Genomic DNA, 13850 nt, shown 5'->3' with positions numbered 1-13850 from the left:
ACACAGTGATTTCTCAATGGCCTCAAAAATAATTTGATTTATCTCAAAATTACCAGTTTTGAAATTTCTCTTTTCTTTTTATAGATGTTTATCAAGCATTTTCATCTTCAAGAAAGCTTGTAACATTGTGATAAAATCTTGTGTAGGGCTGCAGTGAAGTCCAAATCAGCAGAAGTAAAAGACAAGCTGTTAGAATATATCAACAACCCTAGTGGTGGTACTGTGACAAGCAGCGAGCGACATGTGAGTGCGTCTGACAAGCTAGGCAAGCGTTACCGCAACATGGCGCCAGTCTTCAGTATTGACGATGATCTTGACACACCAGGTCAGCTGCTTTCATAGACAGATCTTATAATAGTTTGGTATTGTTTACTCAAGCTTCTTTGGTCTTGTTGAAATGAAGTGTTGGATTTTTTTATAGAATTAATAATAAAAACTGTTTGTTATAAATAATCTATTACGCTACAAACAAATTTAGGATAGTTGATAATTAAAATAAAATTATTTAGTGTATTGGTAAATAAAAGTTGTAGGAAAAAGGATAGCTGATTGATTTTTTGTAATTGTCTTTTTAAATAGAAAAAATTAAACATCATTAAACTATACTCTGATATCTTTTGTTATATACTTTTTTCTGATTTTTATATGCAGTCAAATGATATTGACCAAAATTGTGTAAAAGCATCTGCCGACCCAGTGATAATAAAGAACCTTTGTAAAACTTGTCAAAAGTTATAAAATACACCATAATCAATGAGGAGGATCTTTTTATAATCTATCTATTTCTATTTTTGAAAATAACTCTAAAGAATTACTGTTAAGTGTAACTATTTCTAGTTATCTCTACTTAGAATGCATTTGTTTCATGGCTAAAAAATGTTTTTTGTTATTTTAAAACTCTTTCTTAATTGATGATTATTATTTTATGCTGTGAGCTAATATTACGATTAATCTATCATCATTACTCTCATCATGAAATTTAGAAAGTGGAAATATAGCAGTATATGTGTACACATGTTACAGATATAGAGACGGATAGTAACATGTTTAAGGACTTGGTCCCTCTAGAGACAGTGTCTCTGTCAGCCTGGCTCAAGAAGCCCGAGGTGGTGGCCTCTTTCAGGTGTGAGGAAGTCAATCTCAGTGGATATATCTATGAGAGGTACTTGAACAAATACTTTTCCAATTGTATTCTTATTGACACCATATTTAAAGAAGTTGTGCAAACGAGTACCACAAGACCATGACATGAATAGAGAAAATAGCATTACACAAAGAGGCCCTCAATCATACTTTGAAATGTCTTGTTACTTGGGAACCTGGTGGTAGAGGGAACACAGGGGAGTGAAACAGGACTAGATTATGATTTTCAAAATATTTTATTTGTCAATTCAAACATTTATGTTCTCACATTCTGTTTCTCAGCCCAACTTAATATTAACTCTCAGAATACAATTTTTTTTTTTATAAATCAATGTACTGTATGCACTGTTAGTTTAGTGTGTCCGAAAAATTATATGATAAATTTATTAACTCTCAGTCTTGTCATTATTGAATTTGTCCAAATTTATGTTAACTAGTATTAATGTTTTACTCTGTCTTACAGACTTATAATTTATTTATTGTGTTAATGTACAACAATAATATTGTCTCCACATAATATTTAAAAGGATAAAGTTACTAATAATTCAGGCATTTACAATTAAAGAGGGGGGAACAGCTTTTAACATGAGAATTAACAATGAGTTTGATAAACCTGTCTCCCTACATTCTACCAATTACAGTCACTTCCTGTAATATTGTTTCACAACCAAAATAAAAAATAGCCCTTCCCAATGGAACCAAATAAAACCAACTGAGAAGATTTCTTATCTAACCTTAACATAAGGTAATTTCCTTGCTAAACAGCCTCCTTTCCTTACAAACTTACTTGAAACATGAACTGTTTGAACATAGTGTTGTGAGCTAATGCAGTATATTGTAGTAAAATATTTACTCAATAACTTTTTTAGGACAATATTATTTTTTTACTTTTTTATGGTACCTGCTTTTGAAGTACCACACAGAGAATCTTTCTGTGGTTGACTAAGTGCCCAGTGTGCATGGAATATCCTATTTTAGCGTGTTCTTTGTGATATCTCTATGAAGAAGAAGAGGAGTATATGTTAATGTATTGAAGATGAGTCTGCTCTTCCTATCCTATAAAAACTCTTCTTGGTAATTCAGTACCAGGAATGAAAGCTTTGTGGGCTTTCATAATTTAAATAAAATAATTTGCATGACTATAAGTTACATAAATTTTACTAATAAAATCATCTGCTCTGTAATAGTCATTAGTAAAGACAGTTTAATTTGAGATACCAAAATGATATACTCCTCCATTAACATTCTTTACTTAACGGTTTATTCCCAGGAAGTTTGAAAATATTAAACTGTTCAAAAGTCAAGTTTTGGGGGTGGAATTTTTGTAACAGTCAGTATGTGTATATAAAATAAATTAAACAATAAAATTACATAAACAATGTACAATATTAATGTGAGATTTGATATTATAAGTAGCCATACAGACTGTGGAAGGATTAATTAGTATTCAAAAAGAGAATATTTGTTTTTAATTAGATATATATATATATATATATATATATATATATATAAAATATATCATCTCCAAACACTTGAATCTTTTCACTCAGCCCATTTAAATTTCTTGTTTTAATTACATTTTCTAATGTTCTATTGTTAATGTGGCTATGAATGTTCCAGCCATTTGTTGGTAACTCCTACACATGTCTATGTGCTGAGGAACACACAGAAGAAGGATAATGCTCTGATAGTGGTGAGGAGACCTCTTTCCAATATAGCCAAGATCACGTGCAAGAAGAAACAGCCAGATCTGATAACCTTCAAGTACGGCAGCCAACAGGGTGACAATCTAGTCATCTCTGACATGGATAGGTCAGTGAATATCTCAATAATTTCGTATTATTGGTGGCTGAGAATTATTCTAACATTGAAAGTATACTTGAATTCCTTTATTTTATAATCTTAAAAGCTATATGAATAAGTTGTGAATGAGATGAATAATTAGATGAATAAAGTTTTATTTATTTTAAGAAAGAATATCAATTCAGTTCTTTTTAGATAAAACATTTAATTCTACTTTTAAATTAGTTAAGCCATAATATTTCAGGACAGTGATCGGGTCCCTTACTGTTTTTATATAAACTAACGATTAGCTTAAAACTATCATCAAGATTTTTCCAACTAAACAGGGTTTAAAAATAGATAACACAGTTCAAATCTTGATGTATTTTAGATGTCGCTGTAGAAAGCATATGTAGACCAAAACATTTTGACAAATGTTTTGTTCAAACAACTGTAAATGGCTCCATACGGCGAGGCCAAAATATTTCAAGATATGCATTTTTTAGCAATGTTTTGATGAATTTTGAACAAAAAAACCGTGATCATGACACCAGGTGCGTTAGGGTAATCTTTTTTTTTTTTTTTTTTTTTTTTTTTTTGCTTTGGGGTATTGGGGTGGATTCACAGATCCTCACACGTCAACCTGAGCTTATTGTGTGCCCCTTTGATGTTAGAGGGGTAAGCCTATCTTTGTGCCCTTAATTAGGCTAAGAAGCTTTTCCCCGATACTAGCATCTGGTTCGTCGCCTGGTTGTTTATCACCGAAAAGAGCCCTTCTCCTTGCTCCCAGTCTCTCACAGTCCAGTATTATGTGTTTTGCAGTCTCTTCAGACTTATTGCAGAGTCTGCACTCCAAGTCCTCATGTCGTAAACCTAGAGTGTTTAGGTGTTTCCTGAAGTGGCCGTGTCCAGTGATCAAGGCAATCACTTGCTTAACCCGATCCCTGCCCATGCCCCATCAGCCATCTGGTGAAGCCGGAGCTAGAATCAGCAAGCAGTCTTTTTGCCGAGTGCTTGTCCCTTGGTGACTCTGCCACCGCAAGCGGTGTGTCTTCCTGGACCATTTGTTTATACTTTGGTAAGCGGCTGACTTGCTTATACCACAACTCGGTTCTGGACCGGTGTATGGCATGCTTGCTCCGCTTTTTGGCAAGCCTGTCGGCGCATTCGTTACCAACCTATGCCTGTGTGGCCCGGTACCCAACCAAGACGCACAAAGTTGCGTGATCCAAGCTTGCAGAGAGTGTTAAAGCACTCCCACACAAGCATGGATGAGATGCTGTTGGAGTCAAGAGCTTTAAGAGCTGCCTGACTGTCTGACATTATACAGATGTTCATTCCCTGGGTACCACTCTAGTGAGGCCTAGGTTGGCACAGGCTAGGATACCATAGATTTCGGCTTGAAATATGGAGCAGTTTCCGACCCAAACTGCCGCAAAGGGCAGTTCTAGGGGATTGACTAAACACTCCATATCCAGTTCTACCCCTTAATAAGCGAGCCATCCGTGTACCAGACAAAGCTCTTTCTTATTGTTGGGATGTTATCTTGCGATTTCCACTCATCTCTGGAGTAGAAGTCAACAGAGAATGGCTTATTAAATACGAACTCCGTTCTCATTATGTCGGAGACCATTTCGAGAATAGCGCTTGGGTTTACAGCTTCAGTGATGGCGCCATGGCTCGCGTTAGACGCGCCATTCCTCCACAAGCCAGCAACCACCAGCCGATAAGCTGACTTACGCGCTTCAGCTTTTATATGGACATCAAGAGGTAGAAAGTCCTAAAGCCACCTCGAGGGTCGCTGAGGGACTGCTCCCTGAATGCTCCGGTTGCAAAGATTGTACCAAGCCTTTGTAAGCTTTCAAGCTTGGCTTTGGCAGTTTACCTGATTCACCTTTGTCCACCAGACTAAATGAACCATAAGTGATTTGAGGCCTTACAACTGCTTTGTAAAGCCATAGTGCTATATGGGGTTTTACGCCCCATGAGATTCCTGCAAGTCTCCTGGACGTCATGAGCGCCACTTTGCTTTGTGCAGGAGGATATTGTTAAGATGATCATTCCACGTAAGCTTTATGGTCTAGAGTCAGTCCCTAAATATTTGACTGTCTTTGACCACTCAAGCTGTGTGGATGCGAGTTTCAGCCTAGAAAGAGACTCTAGTTTCTTTTTCCTAGTGAATGGTACAACTACTGTCTGTAGAGGGATTTACTTTCAGTCCCTCTCCCTGACACCAGTTGTATACATGTTGAAGATTGGTATTCATGATATCAACAACAACATTTGTATATTTTCCCTGTACCATAAGGACTATGTCGTCTGCATATCCTTGGACATAGATTCCATTGTTAGTAAGGTCCTCAAGTAGGACCATCTACTACTAGATTCCACAGTAGAGGTGACAGGATGCCTCCTTGAGGACATCCCCTTGTGGGTGCGATCACGAGCGATTCTTCATTGAGATCGGCCCTGATCCGTCTGGAGCACAGCATGGCCCTAAGCCACCGGCACAGAGCTGGCTCGAGGCCACGTCGCTGTGCTCCACTTACCATTGCAGTGAATTTAGCATTGTCAAAAGCTCCTTCAATGTCCTATGAAGGTGCACAATGCCAATTCCTTGGCGGACAGGCTATCCTCAATCCTACTGACTAGTTGGTGCAGTGCTGATTCACAGGATTTTGCCTGGCTGGTATGCATGTTGGTTGCGATGAAGGGGGAGTGTCTGAGAGAACTCCCTTCCTCAGGTGCCTCTCCACCAGTCTCTCTAATGTTTTCAGTAGAAACGAAGATAAACTGATGGGACGAAAAGATTTAGGGACAGAATAGTCCGCTCTCCCTTTTTTAGGGATGAAGACCACCCTGTTGAAACGCCAGACTTGTGGTATGTACCCATAAGCTAGGCTCGCCCTGAATAGTTCACATAGAAGGGTAAGGAGATTCTCCGGCCCTTGTTGAAGCAGGGCCGGAAAGATTCCATCCCCTCCTGCAGATTTGAAAGGGGCAAATTTAGAAATTGCCCATTTGGCTTTAGAGAGAGTGACAATCCTTCTGGCAATGGCCCAGCTACCACGATAAGCTCTTTGGCCGTGAGCCTGCCTCATGGTTACCAGACGTTCCAGTGTTGTCATTCTCAAAGATACAATCAGGGAAGTGAGTCTCAAGGAGAAGTTTTGAGGCTATCACTAGACCCGGAAGTGTGTTGACCTCCCTGGGGACCTTAACTAGATCCCAAGTGACCGGTTGGACCTGAGGCTAGTAAACGTTGCAGTCTAGCTGCCGCGCTTATAACTCATTTACCTTCTGTGTAAACTGCCTCCAGGAACTTTGTTTTGCCTTTTTTAATTGCTAGGCTGTATTCTGTTAGAGCTCTATGATAGGACTCCCAGATACGGCTCCTTTTGCATTGATTGTACAGCTTCCTAACATTAGCCCTTTTGCGAGCGAGGTCAGCAGTCCACCACTTAGTATTGGTTCGACTCTTCCCCCGTCGCAATGGACAATTGTCGTGGAAGCTATTGATTATAGCATTCTGCAGGTCAGAAGCTATCTGATCTATATCTGTGAAGCATCGCACCCTTCCGCCTACCGATCCCAACTGTGACTGAAGGTCAGACTTATATCCCAACCAGTCCAGTCCTCCTGGGATTGCGATAGAGGACCTCTGCAGCCTCATCTTGCAAGTTGAAGTGGATATTCCTGTGATCCGATAATGAGGCCTCTTCGCTTACGGCCACTTATCAACCATTCCAAGTATACCTTGTGTGCAGATTGTTATATCAATAACTTTCTTGTCTAGTTCGTGTTGCGAAAACGTGGGGCGGTTACCTTTATTACATATAAATAGGTCCCTGCTTAGAAGAAATTGTAAAAGTGCCTCACCTCTGGGGTTAGTGTTGGTGCTGCCCCATCCAGCAGAGTGATGGGCGTTGGCGTCACAACCTAGAAGAAGTTGTTGACGTCTAGCTTGTGCTTCTTCCACCAGGAGCTTCTAGGTCTCTTGATGGAGGGAGTTCCCTGGCATCATATGGCAAGTATACGGAGCCTACAATTGTGTGCTCTGTACTATGCCTCCATTCTTCCAGGTCAGTGTGCCCACAGTGAGATCTCTGGAGCAGAATTCGTTGAGGGTTAGAAAATCCAAGCCTCTCTTCAACAGGATGCAGGTCCTGACATTCCTTAGAGAGGTACAGTAAATTAACTTACCTTTGGTTTCATTTAGGCCCGCCACTCTCCCTTGGTGAAGCCATGGTTCTTGAATCAATGCCAGATCGAATCCCTCCTGGAGGAAGAACTGGCAGAAGGCTGCCGAAGCAGCCCTACTGTGCTGGAGGTTGATTTGTAGAACTCGTGGCATTGTCCTTGACTGTCGAGGAGACAATTGAGACCTGCCAGAGTCCTAGGTTTGGCTCTACAGTTGGAAGCCTTCACAGCCTTGTAGCAGACCTCGTCCAGGAAACAGACGAATCCGTAACCTTTCGGATCTGGCTTGGATGGAAGGATTTTCCACTCATTTACATTTAGGTTGGGATTCTGCTTTTTGAACATTTCAAGTACCTTTTCAGGTGTCTTCTTCAGAAGCTTCGGTGAGCTCTGAAAAACACCCTAGTGGACCTCAAGTTGTCCTTACGCAGACCCACTCTCAGAGAGATGTCATCTCCAGAGGTTTTATTCTTTGAATAACTTCTTCCAGCCAACGTTTGGTGTGCTCGTTGATGCAGGAAGCAATTAAAACACCTTTCTCTAGGTAGGTGCCCGCAAACGATGGAACGGAACCATCCTCCAGGGGTTGGATTTCTTCCATAATTGCGTCCTCGATGGCTTCTCCTTGCTCTGCACTAAGCTTCGCCTCTGGGTAGCCTTCGAGGGCTATGGCTATTTTGATCGCCGGCGACCTCTCTGTAGGTAGCCTTGGGTGTGCTACCAGAGGCCTCGGGATCGTGGGCTTTCGGGCTTTTGGGTTTCCCTCCTAGCCTTCTTTGCGGGCCCCTCAGCGGAGGGTGGGGTGACCGAGGTGCCTCTGGGGCGTTTGGCCGACCCCTCCCCCGCCTTGGTACCCGCAGTTGGGCCCGGAGTTGAGACCTCCTGCCGTTCTGGGTTCTTTTTCTTCTTTTTCCCCTCCTCCACTTGGAAGGGTCAAAAGCTTCACCCTTTTCAAGAAGTTTAGCCTTTAGTGCTTCTCTCCTTTGAGCAGTGGTGAGATTAGGCCTCTTCATTCTGAGGTTGCCGAGTTGCTCTGTGGCATCATCCAGCGTACCTGTAGGACATGGGAGTGCTTGGGCTGTTGAGGAGCTTGATCTTCTACATCTTGAAGGGTTTTTTGCTTCCTCAGTGCTTGTACTACCTTCCTCAGATAAAGCCTTGCCATGTATGGGAGCTTCAGTGTGCAATGAACCTCCTGTGTTCCTAAGGCACTTTGTTGAGGAGAAGGTAGGGATGTTGGCATAACAACCTCTTGAGTTGTTTACCAGGTGATGGTGTGTGCGAGGTAGCTTCAGGAGCTACCTCAGCAGGAAGAGGTAGGTTTAGAAACAGCTTCAGGAACTGTTTCAAGGGTTGGTTGGTTTGGTTTTTTGTTTTTTTCCATGATGTTCCCACGAGTAGCTAGGGAATGGAAGGTCGACCCAGACAGAGCCCCGCATGCCTGGGTAAGCTGCTTTTAAACTGGAGGGTCGCCGGTGTCCAGATTCCGCATAGTAAAGACTGGTTGCCACCAGCCATTCAGCCCTGGCCTATGCTGTTCCACCACCCGTGGCTTGGCCCCTATGGGAGAAATTAAAGGAAAAACTAAATCGAAGGGTTGAGGAAGTTTACCTCAAATAGAAGAGAGTGAAAGAAGAGATGATAGGCTGACACATAGAAAAGTGTGCCAGCCATAGGCCTCCAGAACAAGAAGAGAAGGGATCTGAGCATTAGCTAGGGTACCTCGGGTCGCCACTACCCGTACGGCCTCGAAAGTTAGACTGCCCCTGAGGGTAAGGTTAATATCAGTAGAAAGTTTTACTTTATTACTGGTGACCTGTCATTATTATTTGAATTTGACTCATGAGATTTGAGTTTTCAAATAGCTGCAATAGATATTTTTAAACTTGCTAACTCTTAATATTTCCAAGTACAAAATTATTCCAATTTTGTTGAAAGAGAATACTGACATGATAGTTACATACCTTAAGTGTTGACAACAATGTAATCTTTGGTTGTGGATCATAAGACATAATAAATGAGTACAGGTATCCAGGTTGAATGATTGATAAGTATCATGTAATTAGCTCATATCACAACAGAAAAAGCACATAAACATTATACACGATTTCACTTAGTAGTTAAGCACTGTCTTAACCTAACAGAAATAAAAATCATTTACTGTGCATATGCTCAATCAATTTTTAAAAAGAGTTATTATTTAAATGATTAAATTATTGTTATAGAAGAATATTAGTAGTCTCTTACACATTCCTTGGTTTTGAAATTTACTCTACTCTTTCTTGGCATCAGCAGGTCAATTCTTTACTTCCTTGCCTCAGTAAAGCTTATTTGCATTGCTGACTTTATCTTCATCTGTTGATTTCTCAGTTATGAGACAGATTTATTTTGCATTTTTCCACTTACTCTCTCTAATGCCTTCATATTTTGGGGAAATTCTATGTAAACACTAAATGTCCTTAAATGCAGAAGAGAGTTATTAGACTTCTTTGTGGCTTAAGACCAAGGGAACCCTGTAATAAAACACTTAAAAAACTCAAATCCGTTCACTTTCTTCATTGTTTATCCTCCAGTGTCTTGTATTTGTAAAATCACACTCCCGTTGGTTTTTCGTAAGAAATCACCATCACAATCATTCAAGAAATACTATCATCTTACAATATCCTATCCACAGAACCACATTTTTAAAATCTTCATTGTATATCTGCTGAAAAATGTATAATAATTGCCCAGACCACATAAAACACAAGCCATGTCTCAGGAAGTTCATAAATTTTATGAAAACGTTAAAATTGTATTATTTAGTTTTAGCATATGTATCTTTGTTTTGTTCTTCTCATGTTTAAGTTATAATTCATAGCACATTTGACAAGTCTTTTGCCCAGACAAACATCACATGTAAGGGCGTTCAAGATAATGTAAATATATAAATTATATAATTTTTTTTGTTATATGAATCCACAAAAATTTAAAAAACCAACCTATGAGGATTTCATAGAAACCTTTATTTTTAGTGAAATATGTTTCTCTTGAAAAGCACTAGTTGAAATTTCTTCTTTCCAAACAACTAGTAACAATTTATTTGAGTAACAATTTTAATAATTTTAATTTTAATGTGTAATACATTTTTGTAATATCAATTAGTTTGAATAATGATATTTTTTCAGGTTTCTGATACCCCAGGCAGCTCAAGCAACAAAAATAATTTCAGATCAAATCCTGAAAAACGTGCAAGACACAAAGGACAAGAGCAGTACTTAACATAGACTTTGGTTTAGATGTACATAACTGTTAATATAATAATATGTCATGAGCGTGTACAGAATATGGCAAGATCATGCACGGCGATCTAGTCATCGATATTTCTCTACGAACTACCAGACGATCCTAACCTCTAATTTAGAATTTTAATTTTGAACATCTTTTGAAATGTGTACAAAAAGTTTTTGTACTGATTGAATATGTACAGAGTTTCTAAAGATAATGGTTTCAATCAGTTTTCTGAAACAGCTTTCAAAGTTGGATTTTAATATATTTGTTAGATTGTAAATAGTGTAAGCATGAAGAAATTAACAATTATCGTTCTCTAATTAAGCTGTTTTGGTTCAAAGCAGTGCAATGTTATGTTTGTTAAAATGTTAATGACATGAATCAAAACTAAATATGAATAATTGAGATGAAATCAGTGATAAACTTATCATACACCTAACTTGTGCACACAATGCATTTTATTTATTAAAATGTCAATTAAGATTGATTACAGTGTTGTTTTAATCGAACTCAGTTGAATGTACTGTGGTTGTAACTGGTATGTAGATTTAGAATGAGTGTTACAATCATAAGTATGAAGGCCAAACTCCATAATTATTGTGATTTTTGTTTTATAATTATGTAGAACAAATACAGTTTTTGGACACATTTTATTTTTGTTCTGGTTATAGTGGGGTTTTCTTTCTGGCACTCACATAGCAATATCTGAGAATATTTATTTCCTGGCTTGAAGGCTTATAATGACTAGTCCACTGATACCTTAAAGATCTTGATGTGACAAAACCAACAACATCACAACTATCAATTTCAGCCTGTCCTTTCACAAATAACAACCAATTCATTTTCTAAAGAAAATTTATTTGTTTAGACAACATAATATCTTTTAATGAGACATCATACGTTACTTCAAATTAATTGTATTTATAAGACAACAAAATTTGTACTTAAAATACTAAGCCAAATTACATAATTAAAGTCACTGCTATTTATTCTTGGTATCAAATCAGAAATTTTCAGTATTTTTGTCCGAGACTTTTTCAAGTGAGTGTAAATTGTTCTTACATTTAAAACTACTAGAGAAGACATCTTGTATAACTTTATTTCATTGCTACCAAGCTCTTCTCTAATTTTCAGAAATTTAAGTAAGATAACTGATAATTGTCATCCATGAATAAATTTTAATTGGGGTGAGGGATCAAGACTTTTAAACATCTGGTGTATTTACATATTACACTGTGATTTCATATTTAAATTATATTTCAACAACTTTTTTTCTGTTACATTCAGTAATGTTGTTTATATTATTCTATTCAATCGTTAATATCTGTTTGGTTTATTTTTATTTGTTATTGTACTTTATATTCAAGAGAATATTTTGAGAATGTGACACTAATAATAGTTAATGTTATTTTTGTCTTAGTTTACTTTAACTAGACATTGTGATATCCCCCACATACAACTTCTGCACGAACTCTTTGTATGAAGTCTATTCAAAAATAAATAAGGACTGGAATATTCAATATAATGTTCAATTGTTTTTAACTTGCATATTTGAGACATACACTACCTCAAAGTAGTTCCCATTTCATGAAAGAGATTTTGGTTGTGCTCTGCCATTTCATATTTAAAGTGACTTTTGAGAACCGTGGAAAGTTGCTCAATCAAATATTTTTGACTCTCTGTAACACCTTGTAAACCCCATCTTCAGTTAAAGTTTGACTTTAAGAAGAGGAAAAGAGTCACAAGGAGAAGTAAAGTGAGTAAGGAGATGTTTGCCCAAAATCTGTTGGGCGAGATAGTAGCATTCTTTGTGCTCGGGCATTATTATGATGGAATTACCAAGTAAGAATGAACTCATAGTGAACAATCTTTTCTCAATAAGAAATATTTTTGTTTGTCTTCACCTTGATGTAGCTTTGCCAAGCATTTTGGTGTGTCGTGACATATTGAAATTGTCAAATGAAACTTATGTTCATTACTGAAAATCATACTAACACTTTCATAAGTGTTCTTTAAATGCTTCCTGAAGTTTGGTATAGTTAGACACAAATACACTGATTGACTTTTTCATGCATATCAAAATTCAGTGAAGATATTGAACGGCATGTAAAGAAAACTACTGTCAAGGAATTAAATTAGAGGTTCATCCAGCTTAGTAAGTAAGTCAGATTAAAGTACTAAGATAAAATCCTCTTAACTTTGATTCTTTTTACAGTACCAGAGATAAGACACTAATAGACACTTTTTGAATAGACCTCATACATTTTTTTGTATAGTTACAAACAAATTATTTATCTTTCTTGCATCTATTAATTTTGCATTATTTACTCTAATAATAGCAAAATAAATTTGGTTGTGATATTTAAAAGTTAATATTGGTGTTTTTAATTTTAAAACGGTTATATACCAGACAATATTTGCATGCTGAGTTTGTACATAATTTTGTGTATCTATATAAAAATAAACAGATTGCTATATGATTGTGTTTTGTACTTAAATTCAATGTATTCTACATATAGTGCTAATTTCCAATCAAACTACCAATGTGTTGTCTTTCCTATTTAATTTATTAGTTTTATATTATACATTAGTTGTAAATTAAACCAAACTTAGTTATGCTTTGGTTTTTATTGACTATTGTGTAAAGTATTATTAGATTTTTTACTGTGTATTGAAATACAGAAACTCCTCATATAATGTGCTGTATAATTTTGTACACTAATACCATAAGTAAAAATTGTTTTACTTAAATTTATTTTTACAATATCTCTTGGTGTATTTATGTTTACTCACTTCATAATCTTGAATATTTTGTTAACTGTATGTATCATTCTTTCAGCTACTTTGTTTCTATGAGATAATAAACTTAACAAAAACAATTATTCTTTGTATAAATAATTATGAACAGTTACAAAGTATATAACACTAACAAATTTCTAAAATATCTCACTTATTAAGATAAGAGTAACCATAAACTGTAGCTTGAAGTTTTATAATGATACAGTTTACTATCCCACTACCATTAAGTAATTATTCTTAGAGTAAAGAATAATACTTTAACTGGAATTTATGTTAATAAGTATAATTATAAGGTAGTATTTTTTAAATTATATATTTAGTAGAAAGTTTCATACAACATTAGTTACAAGCTTCTTATTTTTTCCCTTTTTTCTCTATAAAGTAACTTGTTTAATATAACTACTTTACGATGAACATTGAATTGGCTTTTATTCTTTCAGAAGCCCTTTTAAGGCATTTCACTGATATATTGGTGTCACAGTTAAAATCCCAAAATGATTAAGAACCGATAAAGAAATGCAGAAGTACATATATTTCTTTAAACATTTAAAACAGATTCTTTTGTAAATTTAGTGAGATATTTTAGGAGATTGATCCTTGGGCCCAAGCAAACAAAGTATATCATATAAACATTACAAAATGGTAGATAATATGGC

At 36.8% G+C, this 13850-nt stretch overlaps 1 protein-coding gene across 1 annotated transcript in view; it reads left to right on the top strand.

Moving 5' to 3' along the window:
- Window positions 1–13536, top strand: part of LOC124357278 (TBC1 domain family member 23) — a 51274-nt gene extending 37738 nt beyond the window's left edge. Inside the window, exons 9-12 of the mRNA XM_046808919.1 lie at window positions 147–325; window positions 1024–1162; window positions 2764–2955; window positions 10293–13536. Of these exons, the coding sequence (XP_046664875.1) occupies window positions 147–325; window positions 1024–1162; window positions 2764–2955; window positions 10293–10386 (604 nt within the window). The 3' untranslated portion in view covers window positions 10387–13536. The remainder of the gene's footprint in view (window positions 1–146; window positions 326–1023; window positions 1163–2763; window positions 2956–10292) is intronic.
- The last annotated feature ends 314 nt before the right edge of the window (window positions 13537–13850 follow it).

Source organism: Homalodisca vitripennis, chromosome 3, assembly GCF_021130785.1.
Source record: "Homalodisca vitripennis isolate AUS2020 chromosome 3, UT_GWSS_2.1, whole genome shotgun sequence".
Lineage (NCBI taxonomy): Eukaryota > Metazoa > Arthropoda > Insecta > Hemiptera > Cicadellidae > Homalodisca > Homalodisca vitripennis.
This window is presented reverse-complemented; position numbering and strand designations above follow the sequence as displayed.